The sequence below is a fragment of the Eretmochelys imbricata genome, chromosome 1 (assembly GCF_965152235.1).
Source record: "Eretmochelys imbricata isolate rEreImb1 chromosome 1, rEreImb1.hap1, whole genome shotgun sequence".
NCBI classification, from domain to species: domain Eukaryota; kingdom Metazoa; phylum Chordata; order Testudines; family Cheloniidae; genus Eretmochelys; species Eretmochelys imbricata.
In genome coordinates, this window is record NC_135572.1 from 268,790,206 (window position 1) to 268,814,313 (window position 24,108).

Here is a 24,108-nt window from a genome sequence, read left to right on the forward strand (position 1 = left end):
GTTTACCTACTGGTTGCAATATTGGAGACTTGGATTAGGATGGGTTGGAGAAGATGGATTTCTGACTGGCCTCTCCCAGTCCCAAGAGAGAACAAACAAAAGCCTTCCCCCTCCCCCAAAAGATTTGAAAGTATCTTGTTCCCTTATTGGTCCTTTGGGTCAGGTGCCAGCCAGGTTAGCTGAGCTTCTTAACCCTAAAAAGAAAAGGAGTCCTTGTGGCACCTTAGAGACTAACCAATTTATTTGAGCATGAGCTTTCGTGAGCTACAGCTCACTTCATCAGATGCATACCGTGGAAACTGCAGCAGACTTTATATATATATAAAGTCTGCTGCAGTTTCCACGGTATGCATCTGATGAAGTGAGCTGTAGCATAAAGTCTGCTGCAGTTTCCACGGTATGCATCTGATGAAGTGAGCTGTAGCTCACGAAAGCTCATGCTCAAATAAATTGGTTAGTCTCTAAGGTGCCACAAGGACTCCTTTTCTTTTTGCGAATACAGACTAACACGGCTGTTACTCTGAAACCTTCTTAACCCTGTACAGGTAACAAGATGTTGCCTCTGGCCAGGAGGGATTTTATAGTACTGTATACAGAAAAGTGATTACCCTTCCCTTTATGACACCTTGGGGCTGGGGGGTTGTTGGAAAGAGGAATCTAATCTCGTGATGATCATGGAGGCTGGAAAATAATGAGGTAGGGATGACCAATCCCTTATTCCAATTACAGTTAAATTAACTGCATTTGTAAGCTGCACAAGACAGCAGCTGCTGTGGATGCTGTGATGAGCCTGAGGTAATCAGCCTTGGGCTTTACAGCTAAACAGCTCCATCAGTGAGGAAAGTAAATCAAGGTTCAGTCTTAAAAAGCTAGCCAATCTCACCACTTCTGGAGTTTGATGTAACACCTATCATCATGGTATCTCTGTGCCACACCAAAACCCTGAACAAAAGGTGTTTTGTCTCTCCCAGTTCCTCTGGAACAGAGGAGCATGACTGTGTGTTTGATTGGATAGTATCATTTCTGAGGAAGGCTTTATGGAAAAGGCATGGTTTGATCAGCACAACACCTGGTTTGGCTTCAGTCTGGTCTCTGACAGAGATCTGCAGCTGGGGCTCTGCCACTAACAATGCTCTGTTCCCAGTGTCTGGGTTATGCATCTATACAGGTACTTACACAGGGCTGTCACAATAGGATCTGAGAACCTCACAATAATTAATGAGCGTTCCTCAGAACACCACCGTGAGGTAGGGGAGCACTATCCCCATTGAACAGTTGGGAAACTGAGGCATAGATGGATTAAGTGACTTGCCTAAGATCACACAGGAAATCTGTGGCAAATCTGGGAATTGAACCTCGAGCTCCTGAGTGTTTATGTAGTGCCTAAACCACAAGGTCATCTTTTCTCATCAATAATAGCCATGTGGAATGTAGCTGATTTGAGGGATTGCGCAGGATAAGGCATTCTCTGCACTAACTATATCCAAGTATGTTCAGTGCCTTGTAGATTAGGATCAGGACTTTGCACTATGCTCTGAAACAAATAGGGAGCCAGTGGCGTTCACAAAGCATGGTTGTTGTGTGTCTGTGTTGGCCTTTGCTGCTAATGAGGTGCATGGGGTTAGGGAACAGCATGTGAACTGACATTGCCAAGGGAACTGCAGGTGGTGTGTCTGCTCATCGTTACTGGACTGGGTCTTTCTTCTACCTCAACCACTGTAACAGAAGCAGTGGATGCCCAAGAAGACTGCTCTGCCCCACTCCTGAGTAGCTAGCTCAAGCCATGCCTAGACTCGGCAAATTAGCTAACATGTTAACAAACGCTTTCACTTGGGAAACACAGTTTTCAGCGTCAACTCTTCTTTGCAAAGTCAAGTCTATCTTCCAGTTATATTGCTTTGACCTGGTTATCAGTTATACCACAAATAATTTGGTCCATCTGGAGTTCATGTGATTTAACATTATTATGCAGGCCTGTACATAATGGTCAATAGTCTCACCTCACCCCCAGCTTCTTGTAAAGAATATATCTTTCCCAAATTGCATTCTTACATGGATCGCAGTGTTCTTGACATTTCGGAATATTTGCTCTCCTGCTCTCATTGGAATGTACTGTTGGGCTTCAACATCTCTGGACCCACCACATTTCACCTGTCTGGTTTCTCTTCAATATTTCTTGCTTTCAGTAAAATCTGCAACCATTTCTTCCAGTTCTGTGCCAGATTGAGGGATTCAGATGGCATCACTTGCTCCATTTTTGTCAAAGATTTTGTTTTCTTCTGATACTGTGTGTTAACACTGTGACCCACAGAAGTGCTGGTAAAAGACTTGTCTCTATTTCCTGGGTTATCACCTGGCCTGATCATACAAAAGATATAACCTTGTCACACAGCAGGCAGCCGTATCCCTAATGTTACCAAGGTGACTATTACTAGGGTGCAGTGGTACACTTCAGTGGAGATTTGCTCCGTGAGTTTCTACCACTCCTCCCCACCTGCCAGAGATCATTCATAAGCTGTTGTGCCAATTCCCATAGCATCTCCTATGAAGCATCTCTGGTGCAGAGGATTCTGGAGCACCTTTTTGAAGAGGCAATTATTGCAAGTGGCTAACTGTGGGAGGGTCTGGAAATCTCTTTTGGGGGCGGGCCCATCTTTTTTTTCTGTGTCTGTTCAGCACCCAGCACAGGGGGTCATGCTTCAGGACTCTGAGTCCTAGGCGCTATCACAATACAAATAAGTGGCATGAACATACATGGAACTTTCTGTCGAGGTTCTTATACCGTGCTCGTATCTGAGAGCCTGCCAGTGGTGCGTTAAGAAATGTGACTACACATCTGTCGGGTTGTTTGTTCTCTTATCCTCTTCCCAGCAGGAGAAGCGTGTATAGTGGAGTGTCTTGGTTTTGGTAGGTTTTGTTTTGATCTCTATATACCTGCTGCTGTGTGTTTATGTTAGAGAAGGCAGGTCAAAGAAACAGACTGGTCACTTGGAGCAGAAGATACAGAGGCTTGTGATGGCCCTTAGTTCCTGAGGGAGTTTATTCCACAGTCTCGGACCAGCCCAGGAGAAAGGGCTGGTTCCCGGACAAACAAGCTTTACTCTTAGTGGGAGAATCCTGGTAACACTGAAAGTCTGACCTTGCCCCTTTACTAAAGAAGACAGAACCTTGGTAATTAGCAACCAGGAGACAATGAATCTCAGGTGCTTTCGAATGCACTTTGTTAACCATCCTGTACAACTGACTAATGAGGGACTCGGGGTCCCTGGGCTGCTCTATATCCAAGGAAACAGAGCAAGGGAAACAGAGACACACCCACCATCTTCAAACAGAAGGCCTTGGCTTGTGCAAGATGTGTGTGCATGGGCTTTGTTCTCCCTCAGTTTACCCTGGGCCACAGCTACTGTTCTCTCCTGAGGAGCAGGAGATGAGGAGGTCAGATTCTGAAAGGTGAGCTTGGTCTGGGCTATTTGCTATCACTTTGGGGATACTGGAATAATCCAGGTGGGACCGGAATGAGCTGGGAGGGTATATGGTTAGGACAGCCTCCAGGCTTCAGTATAGAATGTCAGGTTTCAGAGTAGCAGCCATGTTAGTCTGTATTGGCAAAAAGAAAAGGAGTACTTGTGGCACCTTAGAGACTAACAAATTCATTAGAGCATAAACTTTCGTGAGCTACATGATAAAGTGAGCTGTAGCTCACGAAAGCTTATGCTCTAATAAATTTGTTAATCTCTAAGTTGACACAAGTACTCCTTTTCTTTTTAGTATATGTGACACTCTCCATCTGATTTCCACCCCCCTTTGCATTTCCAAGAGCCCCTTCCTATATCATCCCCATTAATGTCTTTGTGTGCTTTAATCTCGGATTTTTTAATCCCTCCCTTCGAGGTGTCTATTCTACTCTGCTGTCCATTTGCTCTGACTGGTAAAGCTGAACTGCATACTAGGTAACAGATGTGAGCAGGACTCCTCTGTTCCAAACGCTGGGGCGTGGAGTTGCAGGGGATTGGGTCATCTACTGTATTTCCCCAGACTTTGGTGCTCTCACAGTTAATTTATGTCTGATCTACAGGGTTCTCTCCGTTCTACTTGTGCCGTAGTCTGCTTATGACCATCGTGTTCTACCAGGCTGGAAATATGGGTTTAGCTATAGTATGTGATCCCCAGGTACACTAGAAAGCTGTGTTTAGTGTGGCTGGCATGCAGTTAGGTGGCTGAATGTTTATGTAGGTCAAAGAACATGTCCTAACTATGGGCTTGTTTACACATGGAGTTATTACTGGTTAACTTTCTGTGTAAACACTGTTATTCCAGAAAAAGAATGCCTTGTTCCTGCTTTGCTTCACCCAGTGGGTTAGATAACTAATGCACATGAGCTATCTTACTGTAAAATCCTTGTGGAGACAAGGCTCTGTAGTTCTCCCTGCAGTGTAGGTAGGCAAGTTCAAGGTGGGTGGAGGGGTATAGTGTTGACCTTCCCTAGTTACATCATGGTGAAAACTGCCTGCCCCTTGTCTCCACTGGGATTTTACAGCAAGATAACAACTGAGTTATCTTATTATATTAAAAAAACCCAAATGGTGGGTGTGTTCTGGTAGTGAAGATGAGTGCATGTCTGGCACGTTCTAGAAAAAACTAGCTTTGCACTGATGTGGCCTCCTAACAGTCATGGACGAATTTAGATGGAAGCACTCATATTTAGAATCCTGAAACAAAGTTGGCAAATAACCTGATCTGTTGGGATTTAAGGTTTGTCTCTCTGTAATTAAAGGTCATCTGCAAAGAGGAAAACAATAATTAGAGTTCTGCTTCTTCCCTGGGCCCCCTTTTTTATGTTCCATAATGCAGACCTGCTTATGCTTTACCATAGACGTTCAGGGCATATCTAGGATGGAAGAGAGTATGTCAACTCTGCAATGGGAGGTGTGATTGCTGCACATGTAGGCATACCCAAGCTAGCTTGGATCTAGCCAGGGTGAGTCCCAGCAGCAATGACAGCACCATGGGCTTCAATGCAGGCTGTACAAACCCATCCAGGATTCTGGCTAATTACTCTGGTGGCTAGCCCATGCTGCTGTGACATCACTGCTATTGGTACTCACGCTAGTTAGATTAAAGCTACCTCAGGTTTGGCTGCATCATGAGGCAGTCACACCGTGTGATTGCAATGGGCACCTATCCTGAGGTGACTGGAGAGCTAGGAAAATGACATCCCAAGCGAGTGACAGTTGAGCAACTGAGAAACAAAGGGATTTGTCAGACTGTTGACGTCTCTTTGGCTGAGACTCTCAAAGCTGTACAGAGCATTTAGCCCCACACCTGCAATTAGTTTCAATGGAAGAGGTGTAGCTAAGGCTGTCCCCTGGGTATAGCCACCAGTGGCCAGCTGCCAGTGTAACTACATCAGAGCAAACCCCTCGTGTAGCCAGGCAAAGCCATGACTTGATAGATATTGTTTTATTTCAGAGTAGCAACAGAATACCTCAATTGTCCCCTCTCATCATAGTCCAAGCAGTCTTCCCCTTCTTTCACTAACTCTAATGTTGTCTGATTAGTTACCAGACTTTCTTGGTTTTAAAAGACGCAGTTCCTGACAGTCAGCCCTGTCATCTCAACCTGCCCATCCGAAAGCCAAGTCGGACTCTCTTCCCTGTGCTTTGGCATCACTGCTACAGATTCTGCAAGTTGTGCTCTGCTCCCCAGTTCCATTTAGCCTTCAGATCTTTACCCTTTTGGTCCCAACACTCAGAAACATCAGAAAATATTTTGAGTTCTGCTCAGACTGAGTTGGCTTTCATTTATTTTTGATTGGTCTCCTCACAACTAGAAACCTACAGAGAAGCTGAACGCGATGGCAGAGCCATGGACAGGGGAGGGAAGGGAAACAATTGTGGATGAAAGAACAAAGGTTCCTCACACTCGGTGTGAAACCACAGCCTTCTTGTGGTTTAGAGTAGCTGGCGATATGTGCTCTCCAAGTCTTTGCAGTTGTCATTTCAGTTCTCCTTGTGCTCGTTGCTTTCAGGAAGAAGTGCTCAGCTACTGTTGTTCTCCAGAGCCTTCCAGTCTGGGTTCTTGCAGATGCTTTGGATCAGCTTCCAGGCCAGCAGGTGCATGGCTGAACATTCTAGACTTGTGAGGCTTGCCCATAATCCAGGAAGCTGTGCTTTCTCTTTGTAGCATGTTACAAGCATGAGAAACTGGTCCCCAATAAAGATCACTCTTACAAAGTGAATCTCGCATAGATGAAAGGGATGTGGCTTGGGAGACTAGAGACCTCGCTTTACTCACAAGCTAGTGCAGCAGCAGTGCAGGGCCACAAATGCGTCTTGACCCTGGGCTTAATACGAAGAGGCTGCCTCAGAGTGAACTCAGGCTCTATGTGCAGGCTTCATTCCTTGGCATCTGTGGGACCAAGAAGACGGCTTGCGGTGATAGTAATTTGTGTGGAGACCTGTCCCTCTAGGAAGTGGACTGGAAATGAACTACCTTCAATCACACAGGCCACCAGACAGCCATTGGATGGTCACAACCTTCAGGCACTGCGTCCCACTTGGCATTTCCCAGTCTGGCTTTGCAACAGCAGCAGCACCATGAGACCCAAAGTGTTTGTAGGGAATGCGAGTTACATAACCATGAGACAAAATAGCAGTGCCATCTAGAGGTAGCTTGTTGTAGCAACTGCAAGTGAGTTGGCATTTTGCATCTTTCACTCCTATATACAGATGTCAGACCAACTTCATGCCTCAAAATTGATGGGAGTCACACCCGGGATGAATTTGGCCTATGCTCTTCCAAATCTGTCTCCCTCATATTATTTTGGACACCTCTCTGCAAGAAGAAAAGGAGGACTTGTGGCACCTTAGAGACTAACCAATTTATTTGAGCATAAGCTTTCGTGAGCTACAGCTCACTTCATCAGCTGCATAAAAGTGGAAAATGCAGTGACGATGTTTTTATACACACAGACCATGGAAAAAATGGGTGTTTATCACTTCAAAATGCTCTCTCCCCCTTTTGAAGTGATAAACACCCATTTTTTCATGGCTGTAGCTCACGAAAGCTTATGCTCAAATAAATTGGTTAGTCTCTAAGGTGCCACAAGTTCTCCTTTTCTTTTTGCGAATACAGACTAACACGGCTGCTACTCTGAAACCTGTCTCTTTGCAAGAGTGTATGAAGAGTCCAAACCACTCTCTGACCACCCTGTGTACTGTTTAGTACCAGCTGGCTAGGAGGAATGCTCACATCCCTCTTCCCTTGGACAACAGGAATTTGCCCTTTGGGCAGCAGCAATATGTTTAATCATTCATCTGGGCTTGCTGTAAGACTGCACTTGCCCTGGGCAAACTGTCTGTCATTCCATAGTTACTGAACACTTTGAAGCCCTAACCAAACCACCTGTTCTGACTATATGCTAGAGATCCCTTGATACATTCCCTTTACAGCAGCTGCTGCTGGCATAAAAATCAGTGCACTGTAATAATCAGCCGGGACTATCTGATGGAATTCCCCCTTTGGAATAGGTGTCCGCTCTGCCTGAGGCCACTGCTGATAGCTAACGTCTAAGACCAGCTTTCCCAGGCATGAATCTACGTTTGGTAACTACGTAGCCACCGATGCAACTGCAATCCTGACTCTGACCACTGTTTGAAATTCTTTGCCCTTTAAAATATCAGCAGAACCCAGCTTCTTAGCATTAAGTGGGAGAGGTGGACATAATTACTCTGTCATTAATGTGCTCTGAATTTATGTGGAGAGAAGCTGAAGCATGATAACTTGCCTGCATTCGGAGGGCTGAACTGATCACTAACTAAAATTGAGAAGGAATTTTTCCTTTTTCCCCAGAGCCGTGTTGATGGGAGCACAGGGATTCCTATAAAGCAATGAATGTGTTAGGATGAGGTGGGTATTCTATGCAGTCTCTCCTCTGCTTCTGCAAGGAAAGCCAGGCATTGGGCCTCCCTGTTATTTAAAAAAAACAAAATACTTGGCTGATATCTCAACATTTTGAATGGAAGATAACTAGAGTGGGTTTAGGGAGGTTCCAGCCTAGGCTCCCTCACTGCCCAGCCCCTCTTCCTCTGTCTTTTAACTCAGTTTACCTCCTCTAGCAGCAAAGATTAGGAGGTTCTATTCTTCCCCATCCATTCAATGTTATGAAGGCATCTTACTCAAGTGAGGGCCGAACAGCACCCCCCCTCCATCCAGCCATTGTTCCGCAGCACTGACAGGCTCTTCAGAGCTCTGTCAAGCATCAAGGAAAGTAGACCTGATGCAGGAGCAGGGTGTGCATGGAACCACTGTCCCCAGACTTGATGCTGCTTGTGACCAGCTCTACCAGAGTGAGGCAGCTAGTACTCCCTTCAATATCACCAAATGGCATGAGCTGCTGGGGCAGTTTCCCAGCCCACATCTTGGTATTGACAGATAGGCCCTGATGGGGCTCTAGTCACTTGCTTGTGTTCAGGAGCTGTGTCGACACACGAAGTAACACAGAACAACATACTATAGTTCTGTTTATTGCAATAGGGAAAAAAAACAGAATAAACCAAACACCACTTTCTGCCTACAGACGACATTATTTTAATGTAAAAATGCATCCCCTCTGTCCAGGCATTGTTCAGCAGCACTGAGGGGAACCCCAGAAATACAAGACAGAAAACAAGAGTTGGGGCAAAGGGGTTCTGCTCTCTTCCAAGAGAAAAGGTTCAGTTTCCCTGCCCCTTTGTTAGTCAACTCACTGGAAGTGCTTTACTTACATACATTTACATATTTATTTCTCATTCCATCTTATATACCTATAAATAAGTGTGGGTGGGTGGAATGCTGGGTATATGTATCTGCAATTTATACATAACCCATCTGAGGGAGTGGGCTACTAATAAGCCTACAGAGCATCGGGTGGGCTCACTACACAACCATGTTAATTGGTTGGGGCAGAGGGGGCCCACTTTTATGTAATTCGTTTATCAAGGATCCCAGTGTTAGTGTTGAACTCAGGCCCCTTTCTGGGTTCCCCCCTACAGTGGGACTGTGCCACGGTGACTGCTAACAGAAGCCGCTGCTCAGTAAAATTTTGTCCAGTAACTTTTTTTAAAAAGTAGCAGCACTAGATGTACTGGGATTAATGGGGTGGAGGGATGGCAGATTCCAAAATACACAAGGTGAATCTGTTCCCCTTCTCTCTTCCCTCCCAGAAAAGATGTAAAAGGTCCAGAAGTTTGCTGGGCAGTCAAGTAAGATCCAGGCTCAGGCCTAATTAGTGGGATACATTGCTAGGGTGTATGCTGGTCTCCATTTATACAACAGGAGATGAGGAAGGACAGGACAGGAAGACATGTAGAGGATAGGAAAGCAGAGGAATACAAAGACCTGTTTGTTGGTGCTTCTGGAGGAGCAGGGAAAGAAGGGCTCTGAAAACCACTCACTTTAGAACAGTTTCTGCAGACTATGCATTTTCTGGGTTCTGGGAATGTTTATGCAAACCAGGAGCTGTTTCTAAAGGGCATCTGCTCCCACTGCTGATGTTCTACCCCACGTGGAGTCCAGATTCATCACAATGAAGGGCTGAGGAAAAGAACTGTTATGTTACAGGGAGAAGATGACACAATGAAACATTCTGGGTTGCATTGACCATTGCCCTGCACCTTGTGTAGTTATATACACTTTATCAGTCTGACTTGATAACACATTTTATACCCACTATGTACTTGTGTAAAGGACTACACAACATGCAGGGCAACAGCAAACTAAAATCCTCCTCTTCCTCCCAGTGTGCACCACTTATTGTTGTTACTGAATAAGTGCAACAGAAATTGCTCTCCAAAGGATATCCTTTTGGAACTATTATCAAGGGTAGAAGCCTAAGAGAGCAAGGACACAACAGCTTTAGGATCCTAGGAAGTGTCCTGTGCATCTGTGTGATTAGAAGTTGAGGCAGGTCTGGACTAAGCTTGGAGCAGTTCTTTGCACAAGACACTGGGCAAAGGGTTCTGTACACACAAGGTGTTCCTGTTGGCAGGATCTGGGCCAAGTACTCCCCATTAAAGAGTATCAGCAACACTAGTGACCATAGGGGAAGTTTCCAGTGTCCCGTGACTATCTTTCTTGCATTGTCTCTCCTAAATACAGTTATTGGAGAATCAGTGGGGGGAGGATATCTATACTTGAAGGAAAGATAGCACAAAGTACCCCTTCTTTCCTTTCCCTAATCTCCTACCCACAAGAGAGTTAAATGGAGAGGACTCAGTAATCTTAAATCAGGGGAGGATGCAGTTCTGACCCAACCCTTTGCCTGTTGTTCAGCCTTACCCACTTCAAATGATAGGCACATGTATCCCTTGAAGTGTCCCTGATGCCCCATGGAAAGGTGGAGAAATTCTATTTAGAGGCTGTTCTGCTTTTCTCTTGCTCGTCCCTCTTCTTCTTTAATTTGGGGAAATTTACATGGAAACCAGATAGGAGCTCCTACAATGCTGACCCGCTGTTTTCTTCACACATTTAATCAGAGTCATCTGTGACATCACACTCAACTTCCATGGAAAGAATTATGGTGTCGAAGAAGGCTGGGACCTTAGTGCTTATGTTGTGACTGCAAACAGATGCAGCAGACTGTTTGCAAACCTTAGATTAATGTGCAGCTGCCATGCTATTCTTTCCTCACTGAGCATGCAACACTGGCTCAGCAGGGCAAGAACAGGCCCCATACAAAGGGAGTAAGTTTCCAAGGGTTCTGCACAGGGGCCTATGAGCTTGCTTGCTACAGGGAGAAGGAAAAGTTTTACTTAATTTTGCTTTTACTTGACCCTTATTTTCCTGACTGAAAGGGATACTGATCTTTTGGAGATGTCCTATCCTCCATCCCTTAATTCTTGGATCTAGCATTATGAGGCTGGTAGTGACACTCTGCTGCAGCCAACATCCAACTCATACCTAATGTCACTGAAGTCTGTAACACTGAGAGGCTAGCAGGTTTTATTGAGCTCGGACACCTTTCCCCTGTAAGTATCCCACTGTGAATGTTCTGACTAGGTTAGGTTAACTTCTCCACTTGAGCAAACAATACAACATTAATGGAATAGTGAGAAGGTTTTAATATTGGGGGACCCACTGCAGTATTACAAAACTCACTGTATCCTTCTGTTACAGACTGCAGCAAATATCCCGTAATATGGGCAGTGAAAAAGAAAAAAGATGCAAGTCTGGCAAGGGATTGCTAGGACTCTTAACCCAGTGCCTCCCCTTGGGTACCCCAAATTGAGTAATGGGCTCTCTAGTCTCCATAGAATGAATTCCACATCTCCAGCATGGGGCTATTTAGAAAGTGTCAGTGTACACAGACAAGACAGCCTTAACAAGTTAGAATAATGCTATTGGAAATTATGGCAATCTTTTTGGTAGCATTGTCCTACATGCAACCCAATAAGTCATCTCCCTGGGAAATCTGAAAAAACATCTTGTCATTTCCTTGAAGACAATGCTGATGTGAAATTATAAAATAGAAATCTGGTAGATTTGTGTGTTTAAAAAGGAAAAGCCTGGTGAGGCTGGGCACATCCATCCACTCGTGTTAGCTCTGTCCATTATGTCTGCGGAAGGTATTCCCACCAGGTGGCTGTATCTGGATGGAGTCCAGGAGAGGCCTCAAAGCTTGTCCAAAGGGTCTGAGATGGCAATGAAATTAAAAAAGAAAAGAAAAAGGGATATTTATAGATCTCAAAGTGATCATGCTACATATATACAAGGATTTCTCATGCACCCTTGAAATACAGCCACCTCTGAAATAGAATGAGGTGGCCTTTATAAAGGCAACTTAGTAAAGTCCTGCTCTTCAGTGAGTTGCTTTATATGGTTTAATTTAACCGGTTAAATAAAACTTGCTACAGCAGCAACTTTAAATGTTTGTTCAAACATTGGTTTTCATGAGCCAGTTCCTTGAATCCTAACAAAGTAGTGTCAAGATAGCAGTACCCTGTCTGATACTAACTTTTAGTAATTTATCTAGTTACCTGAAGTGATCAGAATATGATTTTGCAAAGCAGTTTTCCATTAAGTGTCAAACATCATTAAATAGTGGAGTAGTAGCTATCCAACTGAAACTCCTAAGAGAAAGTTAGGGAGGCAGAATGTCAAATTTGAGCTAAATTCAAACGTGGCCAGAAACATAGTGACTATCATCAGTAACCCTGGGAAAAGGGCTATGAGATCGCTAATGGTCACAAGTGTCCAAACCTTAGTTTAATATCTCTTCTGAAAGGTGGCATCTCTGACAGCAGAACAACCTCTGGCACTTCTGTGCAACGCTGGATCAGTATTCACTGAATAATCCCTACTGAATCCTGCAGCATCTGAGTTTTCCTTGAAGGTCTCCTATTCAAGTATACACTGCATCTGACTTTGCTTAGCTTGAGCTTACAGCCTGGTATAGGAGAAACTTTTCTACCAACTGACCTTGTGTGTCATAGTCAGGTACAGTGCTGTTTGTGATAAGAGGAGAACTGGATGGTGCAGCTCTCCTTATTGACTCAACTGAAAGTGCATACCGAAGGAGGCTGAGCTAGCATCTGAGGCAGTGAGATCTATAAATCTCAGTTGTGATGAGAAGGGATGTTCTAGAACTTTCACTTATTTCCTCACTTCTGCATCCTCTCCTCCCATCCAGTCCCTGCTTTTAAGTATCTTAAAAGCAACTTTAAAGCTTTACCCCCATAAGGCAACATGGCAAGCCTCAACACAATGATGGCCCTCCAGGGCAGGAAAGGTGACTCATTAGCGATGCCCACATCCTGCCCTGAGATGTAGACATTGCTTATTTTAATTTCAAAGAGGTATTAGTATCCTTAGCCACTGGCTTTTATACGGCTCTCTGACCTCTTATATACATCTGGTCACGTGATTAAAAAAAGCTATAGGGAAGCATTTAGTTTACGTTCATTGATGGTAGAAGAAAAGAATCTTTCACCCTTCCCGCATCATGACAGGGCCAGTCATGGTGTGGAGACTGTCATTGCACATAAAGGCCCAAATAAATGAAGCGGCATCCTCTCCCTGATCTCACGAGGTACAACAGGTACCAGTCCCCACCTAGGGCTTATCAGATGTGGCAGCAAACATCCAGGCATCAGCATGAAGCAACATCCTACAGATAGAAGCAGAGAAGATTGTACTCACGTGGAAAGGACTTCAGACGGAAGGTCAGTGATGTAGGAAGGTATCTTTCTTCCTGTCAGGAACTGCGCCACTTCGTTACTAAAGGTGTTGCAGTTATGTTCAAAGAGGTTATAAGACTCTCCTCTGTGCCCAGGAGAGGAGTTCAAACACAGAAGAGTGAGAGTCAGCAATAAATACCACAAGAAAAGGAACTCAAAGCAATAATCAATTACATCAGCACCCTTCATCCTAATGGGCCCTAACACGATTTAGACAACACACAAGTCCATTCTCTCTCCAAAACTCAGCTGGGTTGGGGGTGGAACATGGCAACCATTCTGTACTACTGACACTACACAACAGCCTTTTGGAGGAGAAACGAGGACCAACTTGTTCACTTGAAATTACAGAAGAAAAAGTAGATCCAAGTAATTGCTGAGGTTGGAATTTCACAAGGACACTAAGTATTATTGTTAATTACTTTGGTAAGAAGTGCCCGGGGCTTTCTAATGAACACAGGAAGTCAGAAGCTTGGTTTTACATATCATCTGAAAGAGGGCAGCTCTAGCACAGGTTTCAGAGTAACAGCCGTGTTAGTCTGTATTTGCAAGAAGCTCTAGCACAGTGTTTCAGTACTGGCTCTCATGGTAAAGTGCCCCTGTTGAACGAACACCATTTCCTCCATCACTTCGGTCTTCCATGAAGGTCTCTCATCCAATACATACCAGGCAAAACCCTGTTTGCTGTCAAATCCAAAGCTCAAGATCCAGGGTTGCAGGCATCCTGACAGAATGCTTTTCCACCCTTGATCAAGGCCTGGGTCTGCCCAAGTGTTACGTAGCTTGCAGTTGATCATGTGCCAGCTCTAGCCCCATTATTACTTATTATCTGGATAGTACTAAACAGCATACTAGGCAGATGAAACTTTGTGTTAGTGAGACAGGCCCTGGGACCCCCACCCCAATTTTCTTTTTTTGGCAAATATGTTAAAAATCAAATAAAAGCCATAACTCACCGGAACATGGATTCTCCCAGCGAGGACAAGTATTCCAGGAAAATTTCTTCTGTAACTTCCGTGCTCCCCAGGTCTACAACTGAGTCTGGGGGCCCAAGCAATGTCCCTCCCTGTGAAATGCACAAGCAAAAGAAGATGCTAAATGGACAGAATGGATTCCGATGGAGCACTCCAAGGGGTGGGGAGTCCTGCAGTCCAGAATGCTCCTGACATAAACAAACTAACATGGTTTGCCCAGGAGCAGGGAAAGGGGCTTACAGTATCAGATTCAGAGCAAACTATTCTGTCCCCAGCTCTCCCCAGTTAGAGAACAAGAGGTACAAGACACTTCATGTGGCTTATTCTGCAACTTGCTGCTGTGTTCTCCATGCTGTTCCAGAACTGTGTGGCAGACCTGTGTTTTAAGGTGCTTTCGGAGGGTGAACTTTGGGCTAAGACTACCCCAAGAACTGGAGAGGATATCAAGGTAGTCAGTGTGTGTGCATTTTAAATACCATGAATCACCAAGGTCTAAGTATAAAAATCCTCCATTTAGAGCAGGGGTGGGCAAACTTTTTGGCGGGAGGGCCCCATCGGGGTTCTGAAACTGTATGGAGGGTTGGGTAGGGAAGGCTGTGCCTCCCCAAACAGCCTGGCCCCCGCCCCTTCCCACCCCCTCAGAACCACCGACCCATCCAACCCCCCCCCCCCCCCCCGCTCCTTGTCCCCTGACTACCCACTCCTGGGAACCCCCCGCCCCTAACCGCCCCACCGTGACCCCACCCCCTATCCAGCCCCCCGTGCTCCCTGTCTGCCCTGACCCCTATCCATACCCCCGCCCCCTGACAGGCCCCCGGGACTCCCATGCCTATCCAACCGCCTCCTGGTCCCTGTCCCCTGACTGCCCCCTGGGACCTGCTGCCCCTTATCCAACCCCCCTGCTCCCTGCCCCCTTACCATGCCTCTCAAAGCACCAGGACTGGCAGCCGTGCCGCCCGGCTAGAGCCAGCCACATCGCCGCACAGTCTAGAACACCAGAGCAGACCGGCGGCTCTCACAGCCGTGCTGCCCAGCGGGAGCTTGCAGCCCCATCGCCCAGAGTGCTGGCAGCACAGCAAGCTGAGGCGGTGGGGGAGGGGAGACAGCAGGGGAGGGGCCGGGGGTGAGCCTCCCCGGCTGGGAGCTCAAGGGCCGGGCAGGACTGTCCTGTGGGCTGGATGTGGCTGTAGTTTGCCCACCTCTGATTTACAGCCAACCAAGGCAGCCAAGGGGTGGCTGAGCTACAGGAAGCTTCTTCCTTCTCAGAATGCTGAGCACAGGAAACCCCATAGTTTGTTTTGAACTCTCGCTGATGTTCTAACTTGTGGTTGGGACCAAACCCATTGTGCAGGTTCCCTTTTCCCCAGCTGACCAGCCATCATGACCCTTAGCACCTCACCTGGCTACATCATGCAATCTCTTAAGACTAAATACACTTGTACACTTTTCCTAAAGGGCAAACACAGGGCACTCCTGATAAGAGAAATTAATCATCAAGAAACCATATGGGAAGAGAAAAGAGTAGAGCTAGGAAAAAGTCCCAAGAAGGCTGAACTCACAGGTGCACAGCTGGAAATCCCACCACTGCCATAGAAGAACTCATCCTTATGGACAATTATGGAGGTGTGCCTGTTGAGGGAGAGCAAGGAGACATGAAAAGGAAGCCATATGAAAGAAGAGGAGGAAATGTTTAAGACAGCTTATAAACCACTCATATGAGTGGATGAAAGGCTAGAACTGTAGTACATGTTGCCTAAGATATTACTGAGGCAAATAACTTAGTAAGAGGCAAGAAAAGATTGAGACCCTTCTATGAGTAGGAATAATGTCTGCTGGTACACTACCCAGAAGAAAAATGGTCACATTGGTTATCAAGCCTCATGCTATACTGCAGGTGGGAGCGAATGGCTCAGTCAGGACCACCATGGGTATCCAAGACACCAGAAAAGGTGGGAGAAGAACCCCCAATAGCTTCCCTTCTCCAGCCATATGTAGTGAAGGACAAAACTTCTCTCACGGGCAGTTAGAAATTTGGGAAAGTTTGGGGCATGAATTACCCAGGGTCACCATATGGACAGAGGGTGGCTGGATATGGGGACTGGAAAAGAGTTGGACAGTGAGTGGGATAGTTGGATGAGGGATGACAGGGTGGTTGATTGGTGAGGGAGGATGGAAGACATTGGTCAAGGGGTCCGTAATCCTGGATGGAGACTTTGGCAAGTTGGGCATGATGGTGCTTTATCTATTGGAGAACATATTTTCTAACAAAATATGCATATAGCTACTAAGTAACCATGTGGTGTTATTTTTGTAACCTTTGTCAGCAATCCTCCTATTTTCACCTGCTGTTGGTGCTCTCATGTTAAGTCATGTCTGCAATCAGAAGCTAAGTTGTTTTGGACACAGACAGTATCCTATGTTTGAAAAATGACTAGTACATTTGGGGTGCTACTGCAATAAAATATGTAATAATAATTATTGTTGGTATGAAGATCTATTGACAAGAACTGAAAGGAGATTTGCACAGTGCCTAATTCAATGCAATCAATCTTTCTTCTAGTAACTCTAAGAACATGCTATATTGGAAATGCTATCTAATGTCTAATACACATTATGCAAGTTAAATCTAGTCACTTACCAGATCCCATCCAGCTGTTTTCCTGTATGTAGAGAGAAGGAGAGAGTCATCGGCAACTTCCTTTACACAGTTCAGTCTACTTGCTGTCACTCACCTATGCATCTTCACCTATTACCACATCCTGCCTTAAACCCAAGCTGCAACCTTATTGCCAAAGTTGCATCTTTCTAAAGCAGTGGTTCTCAACACGGGATACGTGTACCCCTGGGGATACGCACAGGTCTTCCAGGGGGTACATCAACTCATCTAGATATTTGCCATGTTTTATAACAGGCTACATAACAAGCACTAGCAAGATCAGTAAAAGTAAAATTTTAAACAGACAACGACCTGTTTATACTGCTCGATATACTATACACAGAAATGAGAGTACAATATTTATATTCCAATTGATTTATTTTATAATTATATGGTAAAAATGGGAAAGTAAACAATTTTTCAGTAATAGTGTGCTGTGACACTTTTATGTCTGGTTTTGTAAACAAGTAGTTCAAGTGAGGTGAAACTCTGCAATACAAATGAGACTCCTGAAAGGGGTACAGTAGTCTGGAGAGGTTGAGAGCCATTGTTCTAAAGGATCAGGAAAAATAGCTTTTTTTCATTTAGTAATGAACTGTAGCGCTAGTGAATGGTGCCACACTGTCTGCACTGGTGACTTAATTTCTCTGTTTACTTGCATGAGGAATTGGAAGTGCCAGACTTTTCTGCCAACATACATCCTCCTAACCCTGAATGGGCCCACTTCTAGGGAGAAGACGAGAACACCATTTCAGTGGCTCAGTAAGTCCTTGGCCTCTAAGCTCACCAACAAAGATGCTCAGTCAGTACCAAGTGTACTAGTTTCATACTAATTTCACATAGTCCATTATAGAGCCATCATATAATAATGAATTTCCTTTTCAGTCACTACTGATAAAGGGCTAGATTGGAACTGGTGACCTACAAGTAAAGGCTCTATAGCTCATTCTCAGTATCTCTTCTTAAAAATAAAGTATGGGGCTGAAATTTAAATAGGTTTTAAAATTATAACCTACCAAATCTGAGTTGTTGTTTTTAAATTTACCACCTTATCCAGTTTTGTGACTTCGGCCAGCAGCAACAGTTAAAGACTTGTTGCGAAGATCACTGAATTCAGAAGATGAAACAAAAAAAGCCACTTTGGTTTCAGCTCATTTAGAAACATGGAAATCTGCCTCATGACACTAAACTAATTAGAAAGTGACTAAAAACCAATACATGGAAAGTGACTTGATCAGTGGAAGAGGAATTGGAGAATGGACAATGGAGAATTATACATACAGTGTCTATTCTTATGTATTTGTACATCACCTAACATAACTGGATCCCTATATGCACTATTAGAATATAAATAATAATTTATTTGAAAGAGAACCCAATAGTGTCTCCCTTTCAAAGATAACCTATAGGGCATTTTAAAAACAGGATTGGGGTAGATTAAAAAGTTACAAATATTTACATCTGGAAACTAAATGTGAAAATAGCTTCCTCCTTCACTCATCATGTCAAGAACATAGTTCAGAACTCAGTGTTTTCTCTGGCAATAGGTGATGACTCTGTCTAAGCAGTACAGATAAAATAAACTTCAGCAGCTAGTTTATAGAGACAGAATTCTGGCAGCAGGTTGGAAAGAGGAAGGAACTAGTTTTCTAAAATGTGATTTTCTATGGTAATTCTCTCTAAAAACATATTCTATTAAACAGAGAAGATGTCAAGATAAACTGTGTTTTAAAGCATTCCTTTACTTGTGCCAATGCCTAAGATTCCTAAATTGGAAATGTTTTTAAAATCAAGGTCTCTTCACTATTTCTGCAGTTAGTTTTTGTACTTCATTCGTCATAGACAGTGAAGCTCTACTGGATAGTTCCACTTACTGATTATAATTTATTAGTAAAGAGAAGTTGTGTTTGGATTCCCAATGCTGCAGGGGAATAACAAAATTAAGATCAAGACATTTTAAGTTGCTTTTTACAAAATTTACTAAAATTTAGGAGTAAGCTATTTGATAGCCTTTAAGCCTTGATTCATCAAGATAGTTAAGCATATGCATATCTTTAAGCATGCAAGTAGTCCCATTAATCACATATTTATATACTTTGCTGAATCAGCGCCTAAGTGATTTGGGAGCCTACATAAGGGTTTTTTTGGATACTTTATTTTTTAAAAAGGTTTTTGTTTCAAATAGCTATCTTGCCAACCTAAACACTATTTATGGGGGCAAGAAAATAGGTTAAAGCTCATGGGAAACAATTCCACTGCCCTCAAATTAATTGTGGGAATTTGAAGAATTACTAGACTTTATTTACTTGTTCTGTGACTAAAGGACACAGGTTCATAGTTAGGATACAAGGTCACTTTTAGACTAGAAACTGAGCCTGTATAATTTTAGAATCCAATCAAACCAGATTACTCCCATGCCTGGGTTTATCCAGAAGGCCACGTACTGGGAAGATTAGATGGCTGTGAATCATCTATCTTGTTGGCACAGTTAATTTATTAATCTTGAGGGTTAGGGGATGGAGCGTATGGCATGTGCAGGTTTTTAACCCCAAATAAAAGTGGACTTTGTAGATGGATTTGGATTAATCAAATCCAAGAACAGTGTACTAGTGATGCACGGATTATATAAGGAGACAGCTACTACTCAGGATACCAAATACCCTGACTGGGATGCAAAACTGGTGCCTATACTGGCACAAAAGTGAGAGTAACACCTATTCCGTCAGCTGGGTAGCAGGGAAATAAGGTGCTATCAAATTTAGCGTGTTATAGTCACTTAGGATGCCACCTCATTTCTGAAAGAATATTGCCCTACTTAGTGAAACTGCAGCACAATGCCAACGGAGGGAGTGAAATGGAGTCTGCATCTGAGTCTCAGCCCCTCATTCCCAAAGGTGGCTTGGAGTGTGCGGAGATAGGGTGTATGGGGGAAAGCGTAGACGGTTTAATTTTCAAGCAATCCTCTTTAGCAAATGCTTTGGGACAAAGCTGATTCAGTCTTGCTCTGGAACCATCCTGTCCTCTTATTTAAATCATGAGGAGCTGGATCGCGCATAGAAGGAAAAAGGCAGGAGATAACTCAAGTAACAGTTATCCCCTGCTCTCAGAGTCTTTACGGGCTAGTGGAGTGGGAAGGATGGTAGTGCTGGCTGAATATTCCATCAAGAACTGTTCTAACTAATGTATTCTTAATTGATTGACTGATTCTCACAGTGGCAGCTTTTGCCTTATACTGCAGTCTAGGGTTCCACTCACACAGGGATCCCACGTACACACATCTGACCCATGAGTCAGTGCCATTGGCTCAGGTACATGAGGGGAGCAAGTTAGAAAAGGCCCTGAACATTTCATTTGCATATCACCCTGAAAAACTTGTGCCAGCACTGAAGTGGCGGTACATTAATCCTCACCATGGATCTCTCTTAATATTAGGGTAGCTTGTCCACAATCAGAGTGTTAGAACAGCTCAGCTTCCAGTTCTCATTTGCCCCCACCCCCTCCTGGAAGAATAAAACCAAACATTCTAAGAATGGAACTTTCACTGCTTTCCCATTGGTGAATACTATTTTACTGTTTTAAAGCCAGTTTAGTTGGACATGCTAAATTAGTCAAAGCACATCCCAAAGGGTAGAGCAAGTCAGATAAATGGCATTACAGTTTTGGCTTGCACATATGACGTCACAGACAAGGAAGCTGACAGTCCCTAAATGCAGTAGAGACTACAGTGTTCAGTAGTGCATATCTCAATATCAGAAAGATGTCTGGTACACTGGAAGGAAATTCAGGGAAGAGTAACACCAGAAAATGGATTAGGGGGATGGAAGGAAAACTATATGTGGCCAAAGGACATAATTAAGTCACTATAATATCTGTTTCAACAATGCTATGGAAATCTAGAATTGTCCAAGTTCAGCATTCAGCTACTGTGGTGATGATCATTATAAAGTTACCTTACAGAACTTTCTACAAGTATTTGAGGGATGAGAGGACTAATCCTTGAGCTTTGTACTGACACATATTAACACAATACCCATTAATACTTCAGGATTCCTCTAGCCTATCTGAAATTGCCAGGCAATAATGCCTTTGCTGTGGTGGGTCCTATGATGTGGAATCTGCTTCCCTTTGATACACATCTCATTCCATTCTTCCCCTCCTCTAAAACACCTTAAGAACCTTTTGGTTCTATATTTGTCACCTTCCTTTCCAATCTTTATTTTAAATGCATTTGTATTTTAAGAAGGTGGCATTATGAGGAATTATCCCACCAAAGAAAGAGTCACATTGCTTTATCTAGTTTAGCTCTAACAAAGAAGAAGATACTATTAGGAGTAATCCTGGACTGGCTAGGGATGACAAGGGTTTAGAACTAAATCATCTAATACGTTATTTCCCTGTCTAATTTTTGTATTCCATGAAGCTTAAGAGTCTCACAGCTGAACTGCTCTGGGCTCCAAAGGAATAAAAGTTATTGGCTGCATGATATCCTCATATAAAGCCCATCTATGGAGTAGTGACAAACCGCTTTTGTGGCCACTTAAAAAGGGGATTGGATGTATTTCGAGAAAGAAGGTACTTTTCCCATCTGCCTACTTTGAGGAGATCTGTGGAAAACCACTAAGGTCAGTTTTGGCAATGGGGAGCCCACACTAGAGATTTACTATCACTCAAAGAATAAAAACCAAGATCTATCTTTGGGACAATCCAATCACCAAATTCATATGATCCCAAATATTCTGAAGTTTCCTTGTCACTGTGACTAAACAAGCCCAGTGGGCATTATTCCCAGAACTCATGACAACTTGCCCAATCTCAGCTGGTTATTAACTATCACTAGCAATCAGTATTTCCCACACAACTGTGGACTCTGATCCAATTTGTAATTTTCTCTTTCTTTCTGCAGACTCCTACAAACTTAGACCTGTGTACTGCTTTTCAAACACATTATTGGTATTATTATTTGCAATTATTGGTATAATAAAAACATAGCATACTTATTACCATTCAGAAAAAAAGTAAATAAAGAATAAGTGCTAAGTGTTTCATGCAGGAACTTATAAAGCAGCAAAATACTAAGACTGGCATCTTATGTCATACCAGAGCTAGAATGCTTTGGCTTGGTCTGCATATGAATTTGCATTGTAATAACAAAAGATGTGAATGAACATCAGTTTAGTTTTCAGTACAAGCCTGTGGGTGGACACTTATTCCAGAAGAAGCATGGCTAAGGTTGATTTAGCTAAACTTTCTCATATTTAGTTAAATAATTGCAAATGTGTGTGTAAACCAGGCTTTCCCCTCCAGCCCAAGATAAAACGTAGTCACTAAAACCATTACAAGAGAAAGTTACATCCTTGCCAGTACAATGGAAAAGAGTCTGAAGGGAGAAATAAGTATCTATAATTACTTTGAAATTATCCAGCATGGGGTGGGATAGTGAAATGCACTCCTCTCAAAGCTGCTGTTTCTGTCTATCTGTCATACACAGAATTGATCACTAAGGGTCTCAACAGGAATGTTTTCTTCTCAAACTCACTGTTAGCATATATGGACCTTCATGTGGAGTATAATTCAGGCTTTCATTTTCACTTTTAAAAAGCCACCGGAAAGCACAACATCTTTCTCTCAGGACAGGCAGATGAAGTTACTGCCAGCAGTTCACACAGTCCATAGGGCCATCTATTCAGATACTGAACGGTTTCAGAGTAACAGCCGTGTTAGTCTGTATTCGCAAAAAGAAAAGGAGTACTTGTGGCACCTTAGAGACTAACCAATTTATTTGAGCATGAGCTTTCGTGAGCTACAGCTCACTTCAACTGAAGTGGCTAGGAAGGCTGATATACATTGTTAGCCTGACATGGGGCAGACTCTGTAAGAGACATTTACAGGTCCTCCTCTTCCGACAAGGCCACTTCACACTTCAGAAACCATACACGAGAGAGACAATTCCTCAAAGCCATCAAACTATTGGTCAGTTGACAAAGGACAAGTTCTTGGTAAGAGAATTGATAGTGATATGCATAAACTATCGTAACCCAATTGGTATGATACATGGCCTAGTCTACACCACTGACAGTCCAGGGTGTATGGCCTTATCATGAGTCAGAGTACAGCATTAACAATTAGTTAGGGCCTGCACCTCCTTTACTCATAAAGTTCACCCATTGAGATCCTGGGCAGAAAGATCATAATATCTCTTGTGAAAAATCTGTAAAGTGGTAATAAATTCATACACTTCCAGGATCTCAATGGGTGAACTTTATGAGTAAAGGAGGTGCAGGCCCTAACTAATTGTCAATGCTGTACTCTGACTCATGATAAGGCCATACACCCTGGACTGCCTGTGGTGTAGACTAGGCCATGTATCATACCAATTGGGTTACGATAGTTTATGCATATCACTATCAATTCTCTTACCAAGATGATCTCTTTAGATGCACCAGTGTCATACCGTGTAGCACTTGACCCTGGAACACTGCCCACATTAGAATTCAGTACGGCTACCACAGATATGTATAAACTGCTTGAAACACGTATATATTCTAGCACATTTCAAAACTGGGTGAGTCCCACCCTAATGTGATTTCATCAGCAGGGTTGCACTGATCTGTGAACCCTACCCTATCGTGTCAAACGGGAAAACGTATCCTTGCTGCCCTGAAAATCTCTTTTCTTTTAGATAAAGGGCCACAGCTCCACTCCACCACGGCGCAATTTCTGCGAGCGAGCCTTTGTCCCCTCGGGGAGCAGTGTCAGTGTGTCTGTGTCAGTGTGTGTGTGTGTGTGTGTGCTGGGGGGCTCTGCAGGTGCCAGGCTCTGGCGGGACACACGTTACTTTGCAGCTTGGGAAGCCGTCCCAGCGTCCGACTCCCAGGAGCGACTGGCCTCCAGAGCGGCAAACGGGGGTGGGGGTGGGGGACCAAAGGGCCACCGGGGGCAGGACCCAGGACAATCCTTCTCGCAACGGCCCGGCCCCATCCCACGGCCTCGCAGGCCCCCCGTCCCAACCCCACCGACCCTGCCCCCGGGCCAGCCCCCTTACCCAGCATGAGGGGGCTGAGGCGCCGGGCCATGCCCTTGGACAGGTCGTAGACATAGAGCTTCACCGGGTGCAGGGTGGGCGGCAGCTCCATGGGGGACGGGGTCCGTGGGGGGGGGAGAAGGGCCCTGAGAAGGACTAGGAGACTCCTTGCCCGGGGGACGGCGGGCGGGTGCCGGCCGAGCAGAGGGAAGAGGGGGGAGGGAGAGCCCGGGCCAGCCCCGC

The 24,108-nt window shown here is 44.3% G+C and overlaps 1 protein-coding gene across 1 annotated transcript; it reads right to left on the reverse strand.

Moving 5' to 3' along the window:
* Positions 1 to 8,509: 8,509 nt before the first annotated feature.
* DESI1 (desumoylating isopeptidase 1) lies at positions 8,510 to 23,981 on the reverse strand. The gene is made up of 6 exons (XM_077830803.1): positions 23,887 to 23,981; positions 16,827 to 16,848; positions 15,748 to 15,817; positions 14,171 to 14,280; positions 13,177 to 13,299; positions 8,510 to 11,669 (listed from the first exon to the last, which is right to left on the reverse strand). The coding sequence occupies exons 1-6, from the start codon at positions 23,975 to 23,977 to the stop codon at positions 11,576 to 11,578; spliced, it is 510 nt and encodes a 169-aa protein (XP_077686929.1). The 5' UTR covers positions 23,978 to 23,981; the 3' UTR covers positions 8,510 to 11,575.
* Between the last annotated feature and the right edge of the window lie 127 nt (positions 23,982 to 24,108).